This window comes from Octodon degus, unplaced genomic scaffold (assembly GCF_000260255.1).
Source record: "Octodon degus isolate 3935 unplaced genomic scaffold, OctDeg1.0 scaffold00146, whole genome shotgun sequence".
NCBI classification, from domain to species: domain Eukaryota; kingdom Metazoa; phylum Chordata; class Mammalia; order Rodentia; family Octodontidae; genus Octodon; species Octodon degus.
In genome coordinates, this window is record NW_004524722.1 from 869,058 (window position 1) to 891,839 (window position 22,782).

Sequence of the window (22,782 nt, forward strand, 5' to 3'; positions counted from 1 at the left end):
ATTCATTCCTTTGATTTTACTAGAAACTTGATATTTTTTATTTCTGTCCTAGTTATCAATACCAGGTATTTTATATTTAATAGATATACTGGTTATCTTTTCATTACTGAGGAAAAGTACTTGACATACATCACTTAAAGGAGGAAAGGTTTCAAAGGTCTCAGTCCATGATCAGCTGGTCATAAGACAGAAACATCATGATAGAAGGGCGTGCCATAGGAAAACCGCTGATCTTATAAACCATGGTAGACAGATAAAGAAGGGAAGAGACAGAGAGGAAGGGGCCAAGGTCAAGATACATCTTTTAGAGGCACTACATCCTCCATTTAGAGTCCTGTCTCCTAATAGCAAGCTATTCAGCTGATGAAGATCACATATATCATCGGGTTCCTTGATGAGGTCACTGTCCTTGTGGTCCTTCACCCGTCTAGACCCCACTTGCATATCTGTATAATCTAAGATTTCAAACATCATTTAATCCTGTTATACTGTACTTCATTTAATCTCCATATGTTACATTTTAAGTGTAAATTGAGAAATGTAAGTGAAGAGTGTTGGGCTTGATAAACTTTAAAAATGAAATCTTTTAAGGAAATCGGTCTTTAGTTCTACAATTTTAGGAAAGTATTTCATGCTATTATTCTCATTGCTAAAATCCCGTTCGAGCATAGAAAAATGCAGAAAGGTAATTCAGATCATTCTTTGCCAAATAATTTTTCCTAAGATAAAATTGAAGGATTGGGGAGATAGCTCAGTGGAATAAGTACCTGCCTGGCAAGCACAAGGTCCTGAGTTTGATCCCTGGTACTGCAAAAAAAAAAAAAAAAAAAAAAAAATCATTGAGAAAAAGTAAAATGCATTACATAGTACATAGCTGCTTGTGAGTGCCCTTGTAGATAAGTAATCAGATTATTTATATATGCTAAGGTCAGTTGAAATAGTCCTACATTACTAGTCTCTGTGGATGTTCTGAGGCTGAGACTTCACTTTTGACAGCGTTAATCATAAGACTTTTTAACTGAAATTCAGGCTGAAAAATGTTGAACATTACATGTAGCTACCTAATAACCATGTAGTTACGACAGACCACCATGAGTGCTTATCCAGTTTATCAAGGATAACACTGAAGAGGAATTAAATTCATATTTTAATTATAATATATGTGTTGTTTGGCTTTTAGCTTTTTAGGGTAAATCGTAAGTTTATACTTCTGTGTCTTTGCCAAATGTTGCCACCTCATACCGGTCCTCCATTCTCCTTCCTCTGATGCCTCAGTGCTGGGATTAGGCATGCACCACCATGCCCAGTTCAGTAGGCATTCTTTTAAAAATTTTACCATCCATAAAAGGCTTCAATTTTTTTTCTAGCTTTTTAATCTTATTGTATTACTGGATATCAGTAATAAGTAATACCGCTTATTTTATTGGCATTAGCATGTTCCTGCTGGCTTAAATCCCTGGTGGTACATGTGTGACTGTTCCATTGGCAGCTTGTACCACTAGTGGTACAAGTGGATCTAATCACTTTTATCAGTCTTTCTACTAACAAAATTAATAAAAAGGCTATAAATGGACCAAATCTAGTTAGTTGCATGAATCTGAATAATTACTGACCAAATGTAAATATTAATACTAGTCATCCCAAGTGTATATAATATGCATTTACAACAGCTGTACCACAAATTAGCTGTATTATAATTTTTATACCATTTTACTGTTTTCCTAAACCTGTAATATGATGACATCTAGTCTGCTAAATCAGTGCCTTTCTTTGGATTATTATAGTCAAAGACCCCTGTGAAGCAGGGCAAGCTCCCCAATGGGACAAATGCATGTGGTTCAGGTTGGTAAGAATGATCAAATTCAAATTAGAACCAACCTGCAGCATTATGGCCCCATTATGAATGTGTTAAGCCCTCTTTAAATTTCATTCTCCCCTGAAGCCTCCTGGACTCATAGGTGGATCTATTGAGGAATGACTTGATCATGGGTGTGTGATGACTGAATTAATTCACTCATTGGTTTATCATGGTTCTGGGTATGGGTGACGCTAATAGGCTTGCAGCCTGGATGAAATAATAAGAGAAAGAGGAGGGCTGGCTGCTTCATGCCTCCTCCCTGCATGCCATGAACTGTTTCTCCTGTACTATACTGCCTTGCCTTGAAGCCAGCCAACAGTGGACTGGAATCTCTATGAACTGTGAGCTAAATAAACTTTTGCTCCTTTTACTTGTGACTATTGGGTATTTGTCCCTGGAATGAGAAAGTAACTGTAATGAGAGTACCTTTCTTTTTATTCAATTTTTATCCCAATCTTTTCCACATACTGATCACAGTTCTTATGATATTTTGATTCATAATGGCATTTTTTTAAATACAGTCATACTTTGCATATTTAACCACTAGGACTCATCCCTTCCACAAAAAAAAAAAAAAAAAAAAAAGATTTGTCCCACTTCTTAGGATATGCACTTCAGTGACAGAATCACTACTATGCCCTAGTGTGTGGAAATGAGCCATTTACTGTTACAGCTGGAGCTATTTTTTGAAATTTTTATTTTCTTACAATAAAATAAACATTTTTATAAATGTACCATTCCATTCCATAAGTTTTAATACTTGTTCCTTCTTCCATGGAGAGAAGAAATATTCCAGGGCTGGGGAGATAACTCAGCAGCTTAGGTGCCTGCCTAGCAAGCACAAGGTCCTGAGTTTGATGCCCGGTATGGCAAAAAAAAAAAAGAAAAAAAAGAAAGAAAGAAAGAAAGAAAGAAAGAAAGAAAGAAAGAAAGAAAGAAAGATTCCATTTTTCCTCTTCATTGTTCTTACAGAAACCACAAACACTAAAGGAATATCATGAACAACTCTACACATATAAGTTGGACAACTTAGGTAAAATGGGCCAGTTATGCAAAAACTACTAAAACTTGATTCAAGAGAAAATAGGTAACCTGAATAGACCTATAGCTATAATCTGTTCCATCTAATTTTTTTCCACATGAACATGGAAACCCAGAATTGTTAAATTTTGTGTTTCTTTTTTTTTTAAGAGGAGCCAGATACGCAAATTTTTAAGACATATTTTTAAAGCATTATTAAGTAATTTAAGTTTTAAAAACTTTGTTGGCAAGCATGTCTGAGAATTAGACATAATTTACTGTCTCTGATAGTGACAGATGTTATAAGCACACTAGAAAACTAAGCAACTTAGTGCTAAAGAGAAACTTGAGTCACTGTTAGGAGACTGGTGAGCACCCTGCAGGTTGCTCTTTTATGCATGGGAGAAGCATGGGGTATATTTACGGTACATGGGATGATGTGGGCTTCAGAAGAAGGAGGCTCTATTTAGGTGATAGAATGATGGCCTAAAGGTAACGCTAGAAATAAGTCAGAGTCCCTTGCTTTGTCCCTGGGCAAGTGAGTCTTGGACATCATTGAAGACTCTAGGGAAATGGGGACATTTTAAGAAAGAAATGCCCAATTGAAGTTTTAAGGTAGTAGGCATAACCAAAAAACCTGTCTAACTCATTGTTGAACACATGAGATCATAGGATTTGATCCCAGCGCCCCACCATCACCAAAAGAAAAATAAAAGGAGGGAAAAGAAGAGAAAGAAAAGATCTGTAAAATTCAAATATATATAATGGTGAACCACGATTTGGGAATAGCATGATCGAGGAGGACAGGAATGAAGATCTGAAGACCTGTGAATGCAGGAGTACATTGAATATACTGTCCTGGTGAGGAATGTTATTGAGTTATAGAAAACAGGGCTTAGGAGTAGAGGTCCAAGTGATTTGGCACCAATGGACAATATTCTCTTTTATACCTCTGAAGTTAGACTAATACTCTTCCCTCTGCCTGTATTATTTTATCCGCACTGTATTATTTTACTCAGCTTTATCTGGCTTATTCATATTTAAGATTCTTCACTCAGATGTGTGTTCCACTCATGAAAACCATCCCTGGCACTACCCCCACCAACTTGCCCTCAAGCTCACACTGTCCCTTTGTGTTTCCATCACACCTAGTACCCATGTTTGTCTTAGCACTCAGCATTTTATATTAAAACAGTTTTTTTCCAAGTTCCTCTATAAGATCGCATAATCCTTGATGCAGGTTCTTGCTATGGAGTTCACCCTCGCAGTGATCCTCCTGTCTCAGCCTCTCCAGCAATGAGATTACAGGCGTGCGCCCAGGGGCAGGGCTAGCAGGGCATGTGTAGCCAGGGATTGAACCTCGGTCCCTGTGCTTGCCTAAGCAGGTGCTTATCCACTGAGCCATCTCACTGGCCCTAAGATCACATAATCCTTGATCAGAGTTCATGTTTTAGTCATCTCTTCTCTCAGTCAGATTACAGCCTGCAACAGAGCTAATATCAATATCTATTTGTCTAACTAAACAGAACAGGTAGGTGCAAACCCTAAGTTTTGATTGAAAGCTGGATAGAAAAGGTACATGTTTTCTCTGACGCATTTTGAACTGGCCAGTGGTGGAAGTCTTATAAGTTGGTTTTTTTATTGGTTCAGATCTGCTTAGGGCTAAAGCAAAATTTAGTGACCACTCAGCAGATTATTATTAAGATAAGGAATGTGGCCTTAATTCCTCGATCCCAGTGGCAGTCTTTGGCAAGCACTGAATGACAGTGGAGCAGTTCCTTACCTTTGCATTGGAGCAGTCAGTATTTTAAGTGATAAAATTACAGTGATCCTGGCATATCCATTGCATTCATCCCTATCATTTGTTTTTGTAGGAAAGTTTGGATAATGAATAGATCAGAAATATTTTCTATTTCCTGGTACCTGCTCAAAATTCTCCTGGTGAGGATATTTTATTGAGTTTATGCTTTGACAGTTTCTCTACAAAATATTCTCCATTGATCTTCCCAGAGATAGCTGAAAACATCTAACTGCAATGTGTGTGTGTGTGTGTGTGTGTGTGTTAGGCCATTCATCATTTTTTGGCTGTCTTCGGCTTTATCATTGGAATTCAACGCTGCTATTCTTTTTGTCTAGGAGTATTCTCTTCAAATTCATCTCTATGTTTTACTTTAGGTTCTTTTTTCTTCCTCTGTTAGGCTTTTCTCCATTGGGCTTTTCAGAGGACTGAAAAGCTTCTCAATAGTATATTTAAACTCATAGAAATGAAATAGTAGAATAATCTTTTGAGACTAGGACTTGCCACCTTGCCCAGCAGAAACCTGTTCTTTCATCTTGGTGTTCCTCCTTTCCCTGCCTAATCTCCAACATAGAACTAGAGACTTATTTATCTCAAGCAACTAACGGTAAGAATGCAGTAAGAATGCTGTTATTCTGTTCATCAGACCAGTAGGCATATTAGGTTTGAGTGTCATGCATGTGGTACTAATCATTCTATAGAAAAACGAAAAGGAACTGGGCATAGTGGTACACACCTGTAACCCCAGCACTCAGGAGGCTGAGGCAGTAGGATAGCCATGCATTTGCGGCAAACCTGGACTACCTCATGAACTCAAGGTCAACCTGAACTACATAGTGAGACCTTGTTTGAAAAAACAAAGAAAAGTAAACATGATTCATGCCTTCAAGGAATTTATAATCAAATCAAGATGATAAATAAAAGTTGTAAATATCCTTTATAAGCCCCTGCCTTTTTTAAGCTTCAAATTATTGTAATATATTTTTCCAATAAGACTGTAATAATTCAGCATAGTTCCTGACTGGTAGTATTCAATAATTGGTAGTTATAGTGCTGGATAGAGAATAAGTAGCAACATGAAGAAAATAATGAGCATAACATCTCTACCTAGGTGTAAATAATTAATGCTGGAGTAAGTTATATGTACAGAACAATGAAATAGGCACATTTAAAGAATTTTAAGTAACTTGTCTGTCTAGGACAGATATGAAGGCGGAGAGCATACTGAGATGCAATTTCTGAGGTAGAAAGTTAGCCTTAATTTTATAAGGAATGGAGACTGTTACTTTATATCAACAAGGGAATTAAAATTAGTTGATGCTGAAGAAAATTTCTTTCTTTTTTTATTTTTGGCAGAACCGGGGATTGAACTCAGGCCCTCACGCTTGCCAGGGAAGCAATTATTCTACTAAGCCATCTCTCCAGCCCTGTAAATTTCTAATATATGTTTCTTTCAGGTCTCACTTGCCCTGGAGCCTCTGTCAGAAACTTACAACAGCTATAGTCCTCTTCCTCACACAGACAAGACACAAAATGTCTATTTATCTGAGCAGGGATACAGAAAGAATACAGAATCCAGCAGTACCCAGTTTCTGATTCCATCAAGGTCTCATGGGATACCCACTGTCAAAATTGATGGAAAAGAAATAGCCACCACCAGTAGTAGATCCAGCACACCAAGGTAATTACCTTCTAATACTAGTCAGTCTGTCAGCTAACTTCCTTTATACTCATGATTTCTGTCTTTCATTTGTGGTTAAGTGATAAACTAAATGGAGAGAAAAATATACTCAGCAGATAAATGTAAGCACTCACTATGGTCCTAGTTCAATACCAGATACTGGATATGGAAATTAATAAGACACTTGTTTTAAAACTGTTTCATCGCTATTTTATCTTTTTTTCTCATTAAAATGAATAAAAATTTTAAAAAATAAAATGAATAAAATAAGACACAATTCCTGGGGATGGGGCTGGGGATGGGTGTAACCTAGCAATAGAGCACATGTTTAGCACCTCCAGCACCAAAATACACACAACCCAATTTCTGTTGTTAGGATATACTCATCTGTCTTTATGAATACAGTTATAATGGAAAAGCCATTATAGAAGTAAATATAGGGCTGGCCTGACAACTCAGCAGACTAAAGTGCCTGCTTAGGCAGGCACAGGGACCAGGCTTCGATCCCCAGTGTGCCGTGCCAGCCCCACCCCCAGGTTGTGCTGAGACAGCAATTAAGACTGGACATGGTGGCACATGCCTGTAATCCCAGTGCTTGGGAGGCTAAAAACAGGAGGGTCACTACGAGTCTGATCTGTGTAGTGAGACCCTGTAGACCCTGTACTAAATACATTTTTTAAAAAGAAGTACATATGACTAAATAATTTACAGATACTATTGCTGTACATGGAGGTACACATATGCAATCCCAGCTCTTGGAAGCTGAGGCAGGAGGATTGCAAGTTTGAGCCCAGTCTGGGCAACTTTGTTGACTTAGTGAGATCCTGTCTTCAAAATAAAAACAACTGAGGATGTACCATACTGTGAACGCCCTAGGTTCAGTCTCCAGTACCACCAAAATCATAGACACTATGAGCCATAACAGATGTCCATATGGAAAAGAGAGCAAGAGTATTGTTTTGTGAAACAATGGGATAAAATGATTAGATTTTGTTTTTATGTAATTATCTATGAATCATTGGCTTTGTGCTGACCCCTCCCCCAGCCTTTTTGCATTGAACTCTATTTTGTTGTTTTATTTAAGGTACAAGTCTACAAATGTAGGTAGAACATCAATTCCTTCAATTTAGGAAATGAAAATCAGATTTACATAGTCACACTACAAATAAGCAGTCTCTTTCGAAGTCCAAGCACTGATCGCCTCCTGTCTCTGACAAAGCAGAATGTTACCATCGTGGATTATACACTGCTGACGTTTTCATTTTTAAAAAACAGGGGGAAGGACCACTTGTGCTTTGCAGAGAACTCTGATACAATAAAGGATTCTTTCTTTGGGCTACAGCACCATCTTAATTCTGGACAGAGTTTAGAATCTATAACTATAAAAGCCAAAGCGCCACAGAAGCAGATATCCCTTCCCAACAGTACTGAATATCAGCCTCAAATTAGGACAGCTGCCAAAAGTCACAATAACTCATGTGTTCTTTCTTCAAACAACTGTCCTACCAAAGACCTTCTTTCAGGTATGTATATTTTTATGAACTGAGACTAAGCTATATTGATGGGACTGTCATGCTTGTTAGCCAGTCTATGAAAAGAGCCAAAACTTCTGTTTGAACAAGAAAGCCAAATAAAAGTGAGAAGCCTTACTGTGGTCTAGACCTTCTCATTTAATGACAGCCATGTGTAACACCAAAAAACTTCTTTTTGTTTTTTAAATTTACTTTTAATTGATACACAGTAATTATATATACTTACAGGATGCAAATTTCAGCATATATATATATATATATATATATATATATATACTAGATAATGATTAAATCAGGGTAATTGGTATATCTATCACCCCAGACATTTTTTTTTTTTTTTTGTGGTACCCAAAATCAAACCCAGGATGTTGTACTGTGCCGCTGAGCCATACCCCCAGCTCCACCCCAGACAGCTATCATGTCTTTGTATTAAGAAGATTCAAAATCCCCTCTACCGGCTGTGTTGAAGTGTTCATTTAATTGCTGTCAACCATGCTTATCTTGACACTATCGAACAGTGAGGGTAAACCCTTTAAAGACCAAACTGCAATCCAAAACCCACTTATTACAAAATGCCAATACTACAATTAAACCTGAATACTGAAGTTTTAGTTTGGAAAAAAACAGCTTATACTTCTGGCTTGCGTGCCAACACATAGGACTCTGTGTGCGTGCAGCAGCACACGTGCTGTAGTTCACCACCACTGCTGTAGAACTGAGCAATTCTTTTTCCCATCCAACTAAATCCCTGTACCCACTCTCTCTCCCCTCCCCTTCACAATCTCCCTCATATTTTTCATAAGCTGTGGCAACCACTATCGATTCTCTACTTCTTTGAGATGGACTTTTTAACCTTCGGCATATAAGTGAAAAGATGTGTTATTTGCCTGTCAGCACCTGACTTAGTTCATTTAACACAAGATTCTCCACTTCTATCCATGTAAACCAACCAAGTAACTTCCAAATTAGCTTTTTTTTTTTTTTTTTTGTACTGGGAATCAAATCAGGATCTTGCATTTGCCAGGCTGCTGAGCTCTGTCCCTGGCCCTCTAAATTGAATTCTAAGAGTCAAAGTATAACTCAGTAGTAGAATGTTTGCCTAGCAGGCACTATGTCCTGGGTTCAATGCCCTAGCAGCACAAAACTAAAATAAATGAAGTTCTTCCAATTGCAGATTTGGGGGCAGGGATAGTTCAAGGAAACCTGGACATAAGGGTAAAGTTTTTATCATAGAAGAAAACAGGTCCTTATTTTTCCTCAGGTAATTCAAGGATTATGAAGACCAGATTTTTATCTTAGCATAAGAATTTAGTTATACCCATTATAACGAGAGTACTACTAAATTCATTTCGCATTTTCAAAGTTGTTAGTCCTAATAGAAAAATTGAGTGCACAGCAACTTGTCTTAATGGCTGATCTTAAATCTGGGAATTAAATTCTATGTTGGCCAAATAGAAATAAAAAGACACTTCCTTAAAGACCACACACTTATGGAAAGATACTGGTTTGCTCAGTAAGTGGTTATTTAACATCTACCAAGTGTCTACCACTTTCCTGTATGTCAGGGGTACAGCTGTTCAGATTTAAAACAAATACAAAGTCCTCCCCTATTTCTTGGTAGGAAGACAAATGATAAAATAGGTAAATAATATGTAGTAGTAAGTGGTGATAATGGCCTTGGAGAAAATGAAACAAAGGGCCAGCCAGATAGCTCAGAGGACTAAAGCTCCTGTTTAGGCAGAACGCAGTGTCAGGGGTTCAATCCCTGGCATGCTGTTCAGCCCTACCCCCCCCCCTCCCACACACTGAGACAGTAATTGAGACTGGGCATAGTGGGGCGCACCTGTAATCCCAGCTCTTGGGAGGCTGAAAACAGGAGAATCACTACGAGTAGGATCTACATAGTGAGACCCTGTAGATCCTGTACTAAATCAAAAAAAAAAGAAAGAAAATGAAACAAAAAAGCAAAGGAATGATGTTAATTCTACAGAGGTTAACAAAGGAAGGCCTCATTAAAAAAGCAGCATTAGTCTAGTACTGCCCTCTGCTATATTACTCTGAAGTTCTGTTTGACCCTTGAATGTTGTTTCTTCTCGTGTTTTCCCTTTTTCTTGCTCAGTACTCAGAACCAGCTACATAATTCACACAGCCATCTTCTTCACAGATTAGGATTTTTAAGGTGGTTGTTGTAGAGCATTAAACCAAATTTGGGTTCATTCCCAATTTGTTTCCTAAGGGGAAACAGCAGTACTTAAATAGAATGCTGACAAAACCATAGAGGCTACTTGTAGCAGGGGGAGGGGATCAGTGTCCTGCACTCTAGTGACCCCTTGTGATCCATGGGTGCCTCAACACCCATGGGCATTCTAAACCCTAATATTTAGTACTAAATCTAAATATTTTAGGTCCTATGATTGAATGGCTAGTTGGGAAGAAAAGAGGTGGGGTGAGGATTGGACCCAGGTGACCCCTAAGAACCAGTAAGTGGGTAAAGTTCTTTTTTATTTCTCTTCTGATCCATCAGCCCCACTTTGTTTTCAGGACAAACCTTTGGGCTTAGATATCTTTTTCTTCCAGTCAGGTTTTAGCACTGATAAATTTTCTTGCCTCTTGCTGTGTCCTATTCCCCAGATCCCACACCACTTTGAAAATGAATTTAAATCCTTTATAGCTGGATACCGATTTTGTTGGCATGGGAGTGGGCTGTATGGACAGCCTGGGCCTATTTGGGAGTCTCTCTGTGTCCATGTCCCTAAATCCTGCATCAAATGAGTCAGGAGGTGGGTGCTTACCACCTTAGTTTCAGAGTGATTATGCATCATAAGCTTAACATCAGAATGAAAACGAAACTTTTGATTTGATGTTTCTTTGACTTTTTTTTTGTTCAATCCACCTATCCTCCCCGCCCCAATAGCTGAAATCTCTTATGAAATGGACCCACAGACTTTTTTTTTTTTTTTTTTGTGGAACCGGGAATTGAACTCAGGCCCTTGCACTTGCCAGGGAAGTGCTTATTCTACTGAGCCATCTTCCTGGCCCATAAAATGGAAAAGAGGTGTTGATGTCTAACTCCTTCCATTAAATTAATAAGTACTGATCTCCTAATATTTAAGTGTTTGCTATCTATTTCTGTAAAGTTTTGTACATTTTGTAAACTTTTTCCCAAATACATGTCTAAAATTGTTGTACATCTGATTCTTTTATATTCCATTGTTCAGCACAAAGTGTGGTTATTATTTAGAATAATCAAAAAAGAAATTTGAAATGGGGAGAAAGAAAAAGAAGGCAGCATTAAAGGTCTAAACAAGACAAGGGCTAGAGTATATAGTTCAGTGGTACAGTGTTTGTCTGCCATGTGTAAAGCCATGAGTTCAAACCCATGCATCAGGTGATGGGGATGAGATACTTCTTCTTCTTCTTCTTTTTTTTTTTTTTTTTTTTTATGTATTTGGTACAGGGTCTGCAGGGTCTCACTATGTAAATCTGACTCGTAATGACTCTCCTGTTTTCAGCCTCCCAAATAGTGGAATTCCAGGCACACGCCCCATGTTCAGTCTCAGTCGCTGTCTCAGTGCATCCCGGGGGTTGGGCCGTCATGGCAGGGGATGAGATACTTCTAAGGAGACTAGTTAGGCTGGTAAAAGGAACTGCATGCTTTATATACAGAATCTTAAAAATCATGTGAAGGGGCTAAGGAGATAGCTCAGTGGCATAAATGCCTGCCTGGCAAGCACAAGGTCCTGAGTTCAATCCCCAGTGCCAAAATAAAAACAAACATGTAAAGTAGGGTTATCATCTTCATTTTAAAATGAAGCCATGGGCCGAGTTAGGGAACTTGTGACCTATCAAAAGAGGTAGCCACTTCATGTCTGTTCATTATTGTCTTAGACTCTAAGAGGTAAAGTTTTGTGGTTCATTCTACTTGTTGAACCTAGACCTGGCTGCTTTTTTTTAAGTTAATTTTGCTGGTCAGCAGTTCAAGCCAAGCCAAATATGCCTGGAACAACCCCTAGGCTGCAAACATGCAGTTTCTTCCATAACAGTGGCAGGTTCAGAGAACTTAAAAATGAGGCACAGGTGCTCACTTTGATGGCTCATACCCTAAAAACAAAGCACAGATAGTGGCTCTGAGTTAATAGTCTGTGCAATAATGGGAGAGGACCACTTCAAAAGATTCTGCAACCTGTGCCAGTGTGAGCAGTTACATGCCAGTAGCTTTGTAAACTTCAGGGAAAATCAGGTATACCCATCCTGTAGCCCACAGAATGCATGGGGACCTGATAGCTAGCAGTGCAGCACCACAAAAGCATAAACTTTTAACATTATTATATTATTTTTTGCAATATTTTCTATGAATCAATTGCATGGTCCTGGAGCCTGGACTGTGTAGGCAACAACAAAATGGATCATGGGGAAGGGCACAGTGCAGAACTCTGCCTCCTGTGCCCACTATACTTTTGGTGAAATTGAAGCCCACATATATCTTATGCTTGGAGCACTTTTGCAACTTGGGAAGTGATTTAGTCATTATTTTAATCGCTGGGATAAAATGCTCAACACCTAGAACTTAAAGAAGAAGGTTTATTTGGGCTTACAGTTTCAGAAATTTTAGTCCATAGTCAGTTGGCTGGTTCTAGAGCAGAAATGGCATGACAGAGGAGCACAGCAAAGGAACCCTATGTGCCTCAGATGTCAGGAAGCAGATGGAGGAGCCAGGAAGGGACACATACCTTTCCATGTCACAGCCCTGGTGTCCCACAGTCAGGCCTCCTGACAGCACAGTCAGCTGCAGTACTCAGAAATGGATGATTCCACTGATTCATCCCATCACACTGAAAATTTCCGCCCCTATGCACATGAGAATTTGGGAGGACATTCTGGATCTAAACCGTAACAGCAAGTAAAGCAGTGATTAACAATAATAGTATTCAATCTAGTATTTACTCGTGTACATTAACTCTATCATATGTTTTACATGTGGCCCAACATAGTGCAACCCAGGCAAGACAAAAGTTTGGGCACTTGTGGGTTCAGTCATTAAGGAGAATTCAGATATAACCTTTAAAGGTCCCGTTCACCCATAAGATTCTGGGGGGCTAAGATTAAATGGGGTGTTTCAGTAGCAAGCACTAAAAAGCTGAGATCTGGGGAAGGACACAATAAATACATAAACCAAATTATCTCCTGGTCATCATTATACTAACATACAGAGCTCAGTCAGTCAGTTAGTATTTATGACAGACCAACTATACTTTCTGCTTCTCAGACCTGGACTTTAGAATAAGTAGCATAAAGGGGGAAGAAAAATCAGAAACTTACATGTGCCTCTGGTACATAGGAAATAAGGGAAATATATGTCCTGAACTTAGTTGAGTGCCTTTTTGGGGTATGTAGAAAGTGATTAGAGTTGGTGGTTCTAGCGTAGGGTATGAGTTTCTCCTTGGAAATCCAAAAGAAGATGTTGTTCTTGTCAGCTTAGTCTGTACAGAAGCTTTTCTAAATGATAGCTCTTTTAACAGTGAAACCACTAAAAGGCCAACAAATGGACTAAGAGCTCTGAGAGCACAGGGGAGATATTCTGCTTTAAGGAACTGTTAATAATTGGATGTAGTTACATAATAAAATACCAAGGCCATTATTACCTCTTTAGGAATAGTTTGGGTATCAGAAGAAAAATCTTTCCTGCGTGACCCTAAAACCCAGTAAGTCTATTATTGATAAGTGCTTGTCATTAACTTCTTTATTCATAATGTTTAGTCAACCCACTTCATTAAAGAATCTTAAGCTCTATCAAATAAGTATCAACTAGAAGCCAAAAGGAAAAAGATTTCCTGTTGTATACTAAGCTTCTTTAGTTAGAAAACAGATTCTGGTCAAATTTCTAACTCTAGAAAACCATGTTTTCCCCACCCTTTCTCAATGAATAAATAAGCCAATCATTTTCCAGATAAATCCAAAGAAAGTATTTTTCCTTTTAATAAAAAAAGATACAATGAATTCTTAATATTATACTATGTAGCCATTATTTACTCAGAGAACATATTTAGTTAAAAAACTGTACAATTTGTCATTTTTACAAAAAAAAATGTATATGCAAGTATCTGTATGCCTAGATAAAAACTTTAAGATATCAAAATGTTAAGAATCTGGCTAGTAGGGCCAGCCTGATAGCTCAGTGGACTAAAGTGGCAGAGCGCAGCGGCCAGGTTCGATCCCGCGGGTTGCACTGAGACAGTGATTGAGACTGGGCATGGTGGTGGGCATCTGTAATCCCAGTGCTTAAGAGGCTAAAAACAGGAAAATCACTACAAGTCCAATCTACATAGTGAGACCCTGTAGACCCTGTCCTAAATACAAAAGAAAAAAACAAAAAAAAAGAATCTGGCTAGTGACATTAGTGGACACATTAGTTTTCTATGGCTATGTAACAAGTTATCACAAATTTAGCACTTAAAATAGTACTCATTTATTTTCTCTGAGTTCTGTAGGTTAGAAATACATGGCATGATTGGGTTTTATGATTAGAATATCACAAGATTAAAATCAAGGTGTCAGCCAAGTTGTTTTGATCGGAAATTTCTGGAAAAAAATTCACTTTCAAATTTTCGGTTCCTCAAAGTAATAGCACTCAAATTCCCTTCCATTGCTGACTGTTAGCCTCACTTTCAGCTCCTACAAGCCACGCACATTTATGTCCCCACCTTCTTCAAACCAGTAGTGATATCCTTCTCTGGCTTCAAATCTCTAACTTCATATCCTTCAGTAAGCCAGAGAAAACTGGTTTTAAAAGTTCTTGTAATTAAGTCTGACCTCGCAAAATAAGTCTACCCCCATTCCAGGAGAGGGTGTTAAACTCAGGCTCTTGCACATGCTAAGCAAGTGCTGTACCATGAGTACTTTAGTCTCCCTATCTTAAAATTGACTAATTTGGATACTTAATTACATCTTCACAATCTCTTTGAATAATATTTAGATGAATGTTTAAATCACTAGAAAAAGTATGTATATACCAGGGGCTGGATATCTTAAGGACACCATCTGAATTTTTTTTTTTTTTTTTTTTTTTTTTTTTTTTTTTTTTTTTTTTTTTTTGCTCTTGTTTTTCAGTACTGGGGATTGAACCCAGGGCCTTCACATTGAGCTACATCCCCAGGCTTTTACATTTTTTGAGATAGGATCTTACTAAATCTCTTAAATTACTCCAGATAGGCTCAAACTTGTAATCCTCCTGCCTACACCTCCCAGAGTGATAGGATTACAAGTGCATACCACTGGCTTGACTAGGGGAACCATCTTAGAATTCCATCTACCACAATGGATGATGATCATTATTTTGTTTCATTTACCTGCCTTTTTTCACAACATACATTGAACTTGCGATATTTAAGATTCTGAATGGTTTTTAAGCTACATTTCTCTCTATATGGTACCAAAATATTAGATGTTTATGGATTCATTTGGCACCCTTTGGTGGGTTTTCAATTTGTTTCTTGACCTAACCACCATACTTCATTTCCAAAAGTTATAAAACTTTAGGAGGTAAATACTCTGTTGCTGGTCTCACCATTTAAGCAGCTGTGGAGTCTGAAGAAAATAATACTTTACATGTTCCTTGGGATGATACTATTGATGTACAGCTTTTAAAAGAAGCCCTACTAGGCACAAGTTTGAACCCAACCTAGGGAACTTAGGGACTTAGTGAGACCATGAATGAAAATACACAGTTAAAAAAGGGCTATGGTTAGGTGTGGTGTCACACTCCTGTGAGCCCTGCACTCTGGAGGCTGAAGTGGGAGGATCCCTGCAAGTTGAAGGCCAGCCTGGGATACATAGTGAGTTGAAAACCAACCTGAGCTACATAGCAAGACCCCGTCTCAAAAAAATAAATAAATAGATTGATTAATTGATAGATTGATAGACAGATAGATTTGTGGTATAGCTCAGAGTGGAAGCTCCAAGTACAGTCCTCAGTACTAGAGGAACAAAAGCATAAAAACTAAAATAGAGATTATAGAAAATGCAATGGCTAAAAACAGAATATAAACTCATTCCCTTTATATAGGACCCCCCTTTTATGACCAAGGAATACATCCCAAGGCCCCTGCTAGATGCTTGAAACTAGAGAATACTGAGTTCTATAATACTATATTTTTTCCTTTATGTATGTGTTCATGATCAAGTTTAATAATAATAACCAATAATAAAATAGAATAATTATATACTATCATAAAATTGCTAGCATCACTAATCTTGTGCTTTGGGCCATTACTCAATAAAAGTTGCCAGGTGTGGTGGCATACACTTGTAACCCTAGTGCTGGGGTGGCTGAAGCAGGAGGATTGCTCCACTTCAGGGCCTCCCTGGGCTACAAAGTGAACTCAAGGCCAGTTTTGAACTGCATAGTAAAACCCTGTTTTAAAAAAAAAAAAACAACAAAAAACAGAGTTACTTGAACACAGGCACTGTGATAAAGTAACATGAGAACTTATAACTGAAATAGCTACTGCGGTACGTGGTAGACAGGCAGGTGGAATATACAACATGGATAATGCCAGACAAAGAGATGATTTACATCCAGGATGGGACAGCATACTACTCTGAACAGCACACAATTTAAAGTTTGTGAATTGTTTATTCTGAAATTTTTCATTGAATATTTTTGACTGAAATTGTACAATATGAAATCAGATAATGGGGGAAATACTGTACATGTATCATATTTATAACCTGGGCTACTTATCTTCTTACTTATCTTCTCTGCCTCAATTTTTTTTTTTTTTTTTTTTTTTTTTTTTTTTTTTTGCGGAGCCGGGGATTGAACTCAGCCCCTTGTGCTTGCCAGGCAAGCGCTTATTCTACTGAGCCATCTCCCCAGCCCCTCTGCCTCAATTTTTAATCCAGAAAATGAAATACTATAGGTTGGGAAGATTAAGTAAATTAATACTTGCAAAGTACTTAGGATACTACCTGCCCCATGATAAGGGTTCAGTAAATGTTACCTGCTATTGTTGCTATAACTTGAAGAATAGGTTAAGTTTTACTTATCAGAAAGTCTGGAGCCTTGAGTTTTATCTCATCTTTTCCATTACCCTTCTGTATAATATTGGATGAGTATGGAAGGGTTTTTTTCCATTCTTCCCTTCATAAATGTGTAAACTTGGAATACTTATAGTTATCACTATGGCTTCTAAAGATTTAGCTGATATTGACATGTTTCTTGGTTAAGAATGACGTTGAAACTCTTATACAATAAGAATTCTAAGGGCTGGCCAAATAGCTCAGTGGATTAAAGTGCTTGCAAGCAGAAACAGGGGCTGGGGGTTCGAACCCCAGGCCTGCTGTGCTGGGCACACATCTGTAATCCCAGCTCTTGGGAGGCTGTAAGCAGGCTGATCACTACATGTCTGACCTAGTAGTGAGACCCTGAACACCCTATAGACCCTTCCCTAAAATACAAAAAAAAAAAAAAAAGTTAGCTGGATATGTAAATAAATTATAGGTGCTACAATATATTATGTACAAATACCAGTTGGAATAGTTGAATGCATGGGGATATAACAACTTCCAAGGAAGCTCAGTCTCTAGAATAGAGATTTCATCACTGATAGTGTTAGCATCGAAAATGGCACAAATAGAAACTCAGCAGATGTCTATGGCCAAGTGAATATTGCTAAGGAAACCCCAACCTGGTGAGGAAGGCAGACACAGAAGCCATTACCTTGTGGCAAGTCCTATGATAAAAGTAAACATTGCATGTTGCAAATATTTCTACTGGACTTGAGATTTTTTTTTCTGTATTGGTCTCTTCAGCTCTGTTAGAACAAGGCAATAAACTGCGTAATGCCATGGTGATTTCTGCAATGAAATCAAGCCCTGACATTAGCGTGTTGCTGGACAAAGTTCATTCTCCTGTGAAGGAAGATTCTCTTACATCAACACAGTAAGTTACAGATAGACTTGAACCCAAAGAGTTCTTTTCTTAATACTTGTTAAACCTGTGTTTTCTGTCAAGTTATGAACTGCATATTCTTAGAAATGCTCAGCAAGTAATTCTTAGCGTAGTGGGAAAGCCTAAACTAGGAGTTTGAGATGCTCAAAATCTAGTCCTAACACTGATACTTGCTAAATATGTATATGAGTTAATTCTTCAGTGTCTCTAAATTGGAATGCTTGTACATAAGATGGTGGGGATATTTTTCTCTACTTTACAGAAATGAAATGTGATTCTGGTATAGGAAAGAGACTTGCAAAGTGTCAAGTTTTATATATAGTTAAGGCAGTTAAATCTAAAGTATGTTAAATTTTCTGCGTCAGACCAGCCCCATCTATTTTTGCTTAGCTCAAAAGTTAATTATGACTGAGTTAATTATGACTCAGATTTTTCCCATCTGTTAGCTACTCAAGGAGAAGTATTTTTCCACACCTTAGAATCAGAGTCTTGTTTTCTAGGAAACAACTTAAAGATCACATTGAAGATCAGGTCTTCTCTCCAACTGAGCATCCATGTAGGAAGTATGATACAAAAACGGATACCAGAGCTATACAGCTGCTATTAGGCAGGTAAGTCTCTCTCTCTCTCTCTCTCTCTCTCTCTCTCTCTCTCTCTCTCTCTCCCCCCCTTGGGGGGGCTGAGCATCAAACTGAGCCTTGCACATGCTAGGCAAGCACTTTACCACTGAGCTACACCTCCAGCTCCAGGTAAGTGCTCTTAACCAGCTTACTACCTTTTTTTCCCCCCTTTTTAATCCTTTCTCCAGTAAAAAAGGTGGTACAGGGCTCCAGGATAAATCCTAAGAGTACTTGGCTGACCTTATCAGATACAAAAGTTACATTTCTGGATATATAGGTCTTGCTATATCTTGGTCTTAACCATCCAGTAGAAAAGTATAAAAATGAGGTATATAAAGTAAATCCATATTAATACGATGAGCTGTAAAAGGCTCAAGTCAATAACTTCTGAGGATAACCCACTAATATTATAGACTGTTAGTGTTAGATTGTTTAGTTGAATCCAAACACTTATAGTATTTAGATGCCAATAGAATATTCACCTCTGACAGGACAAAATAAATAAATAAATAAAAATTTTTTAAAAAAAGATAAAAGGGAAAGATCATTTTGTATTTATATATACAAAATAGGATAAATTTACAGCTACTTTCGCTTAACTCAATGAGAAGAAAGAGGTGTACTAACAGTGCTTGGTCAGAATATCCTGTCTGCTTCTTGTATCATGGATAACCACTAAGAAGATAACAATGTACAGTGTATTGACTATCAAAACTGTCCTGTTAATCAGCTGTGAAACTGTCTCATTCATATTTATTTTTCAATAAAAAATAAATTTTAAAAAAATCCTTTCTCCAATTCATTGAGTACATTGTTAGATTCATTTTCTTAGAGCAAAACTTCCTTACACTAACCAAGTCCCTTTTATTGTTCTTTCAACTATTACTCAGTCTTTATCCTTTTTTTTCTTGGCTTCACTTACAGAAGTGTCTGCAGGAGACTTTCCCTTCCTATCTCCTAACTCTTGCCCACCACCACTGATAGCATAGGGTAATGAAAATAGCATAAATTTCAGACATACTCAAGTTGAAGTTTGAGGTCTGTGGCTTATGCTGGTATAATTTTTAAGCAGGTATCTCACTGTCAGAGGCACCAATAAAATTAGAAATACTGGTAACTGCAAAATTGTGAGAAATAGAAATGATACATATAAAGCAGCCAACACCATGCTTGACACACACTGGTTTGGTTATTAGAAACTGTTACTATTATTACTAATATATCTCCTCAAACCACCTCATCTATTTGTTTTCTCTATGAAAGATGCTGTACCTATCTTGGGAAGGTAGTAAGGCATACTGGTTAAAGGCAATATTTGTTTTTATTGTTGCAGAGTTATTGAGGTGTGAGAAAAAGTATTTTTCAGAAACTAAACTTAGAGGTTGGGGATGTAGCTGAGTGGCACAGCACCTGCCTAGCAAGCGTGAGGCCCTGAATTCAATTCCTGGTACCAAAAAACAAACACAAACTAAGCTTAGTTTAATTTGGTTGAAGTTTAGAAAAGTGGCAAGACTACATAATCACTTGGAATGTGTCTTTCTTTTTTTGAAAATTTCAGAACAAGATAATAGAGTAATAATAATTAATATATTACATATTGTTATCTTCAGAATAGTTAACTCAGGGTATAAGATATAAGCATTGAGATATTGTCCAAACAATATTATCATAAGCCTTTCTTTAAAATGAACTAAGAGAAACTGAGAAACTGCAGTATTTCTATCTTAGATATATATATATATATATATATATATATAGCTAAGAGATATAAATTTATATCTCTTGGAAATATATATATATATTTCACATATAATTTAATATATCTCATTATGTAATATAGATATAATTTTTCTTTTCCCTTCCTTCCTTTTCCCTTTCCTCCATCACAATTTCTCTTTTCTTTTGAACAGTTTCTTCCCAACTCACAATATCTATTGTAGATTTTGGGTCCTGTTAATTGTTCAGCTTATCACATTAGTGGGATTATACAATGTTTACTCATGTGAGTCTGATTTATTTCACTTATGAGTATTATCTCAGGTTGCATCCATTTACTTATAAAAGTCTCAAGTTTATCCTTTATAGCTGACTAGTATTCTGTTATATTAAGAAGGCACATCTCTTTATACATTCCTCTGTTGATCGACATTTACATTGTTTTCAAAGTCTAGCTATTACAAATTGTGCTGCTATAAACATAGGAGCATATATATTACTGTGGTATGATGTTTTAAATTCTTCTGGGAAGATACCTAGAAGAGGAATAGCTGGGTGGAATGAGGCCACTAATCCTAGTTTATTGAGGAATCACCACACTGATTTGCACAGTGGTTGCACCAGTCTACACTCCCACTAACAGTGGAGAAGGATTTCTTTTTGCCCAATTTATTATTGGTTGATTTCTTGATGATAGCCATTCTTTCTGGAGTAAGATGGAATCTTAGTATTGTTTTAATTTATGTCTCTTGGATAACCAATGATGTTGCATTTTTTTCATATATTTATTTGCAATTTGTATTTCTTCATCTAAGAAGTGTATATTCATCTCAGATACCCATTTCTGAATTGAGTTTTTGAATTAAGGGGCTCTGATTTTTTCAATTCTTTGTGTGCTCTAGATAGAATTCCTTTGTATAAGGAATAACTGGCTATAATGGTTTCTCATTCTGTGAGTTGTCTTTTCACTCTGTTGGTGATTTCTTTTGCTGTGCAAAAGCTTTTTAGTAAGGTGAGAACACATTTGTTCATTCTTTGTATTATTTTCCGTGCAGTCTGGATTTTGCTCATGAAGTCTCTGCCAACACCAATGTCTTTAAGACTTCTACATATTTTCTCTTCCATTAGATTTAGTGTTTCTGTTTTAATATTTAAATCCTTTGTCTTAGTTACTCTTGTCTCATTACTAGGACAAAATACCCAACACCCAAAATGAAGGAGAGAAAGGTTTGTTTAGCTCACAGATAGTAGAGAATTCAGTCCATACTCAGCTGGCTCGAAGGCAGAGCAGCACATAGCAGAAAGCAACCTTCATGGCAGTGGCAAAGAGCAGAGAGCAAAGGGAGTGGCAGCAGCTCAGACAGCAGGTGCAGCATCCATACCCACAATAATGAATCACAAACTCCAGAAGCCGCCCCATGACTGCATAAGGCTTTGGGGGTCTTGGGGAATACCTATACACAAACCATAACATTCTTGATCCATTTTAACTAGTTTAGTGTGGAGTAATAGACATGGGTCTAGATTTAGTCTTCAGCATGTGGAAAGCCAGTTTTTCCAGCACCATTTATTAAAGAGGCTCTGTTTCTTCCAGTGAATATGTTTGGCCCTTTTATCAAAGATAAGGTGGCTGAGTGTGTTTGTGTTTGTGGTTGTGTCTGCATCTTCCAGCCTGTTCCATTGATCCTCAGATCTGTTTATTTTGCCAATACCATGCTGGTTTTATCACAGTAGCTTTGTTGTATAATATTAAATGAGGGATTGTGATACCTGCTTCCTTACTTTTGTTGCAAGGATTGCCTTTGCTATTCTAGGTCTCTTTTGGTTCCAAATGAATTTTAGGAATGTTTTCTCTAGCTCTTAGTTACTGTCTTGTTGCTGAGACACAATATCTGACAGCCACAAGTTAAAGGAAAAAAAGTTTATTTTAGTTTTTTGAGGTTTAAGTCCATTGTCTGCTGGCCTCCAGGGCAGAGGGCATGGCAGAGGAGAAATGTTCATGGTAAAACAAATGGAAAGCAACAGCAGCATAACATGCCTTCCTTTAAATTCCATCTGGGCTCCACTGCACCTAGGGTGGGCCTTCCCATTATCCACACCCAGAACTATGCTGAACCAATTAGTGAACTGATATAGTACCATATACCCTTGATCCCAGAGTTATACCTTAAACTTATCCACCTCTGAAAAGGCCCATCTATGAACAATGAAGCTTTAGGGGAACATCTGTATACAATTAATGATGATATTCTGATGGTAAGATGGGTAGAATGAGTAGAAGTATACAGTAGTCCCTCTCTACTTCACAGTTTGACTTTCGTAGACTCACTGTTTCACAGGTTTTCAAAAACTATTAATCTAAATTATTTATCATGGATTTTTGTGTTATTGCAGGATTTTGCAGTACCATACAATATATATATGTTATTAAAACTACATAGGTTTAGAAGTTTAAAAAATGGTTAAGAACATTAGAAGTGTTTTTAAAAGTGTGGGAAAGGTTTATAAGGGTGTGGGAAGGGTTTCTAAAACCTTAAAATATATATAAATACTAAATAAATGTAATGTGTCTACTTCACTGATTGTCACTTATTGTGGGGGTGTCTGG

General features: G+C 37.5%; 1 protein-coding gene across 5 annotated transcripts in view; it reads left to right on the forward strand.

Annotated features, from left to right (window-relative positions):
- The window catches only part of C2cd3 (C2 calcium dependent domain containing 3), a 128,650-nt gene that overhangs the window by 14,900 nt on the left and 90,968 nt on the right, over positions 1–22,782 (forward strand). For all 5 annotated transcript variants that reach the window (XM_023702113.1, XM_023702115.1, XM_023702116.1 and 2 more), the window contains exons 4-7: positions 6,134–6,357; positions 7,633–7,880; positions 17,700–17,829; positions 18,339–18,449. In XM_023702113.1, coding sequence (XP_023557881.1) covers positions 6,134–6,357; positions 7,633–7,880; positions 17,700–17,829; positions 18,339–18,449 — 713 coding nt within the window. The remainder of the gene's footprint in view (positions 1–6,133; positions 6,358–7,632; positions 7,881–17,699; positions 17,830–18,338; positions 18,450–22,782) is intronic.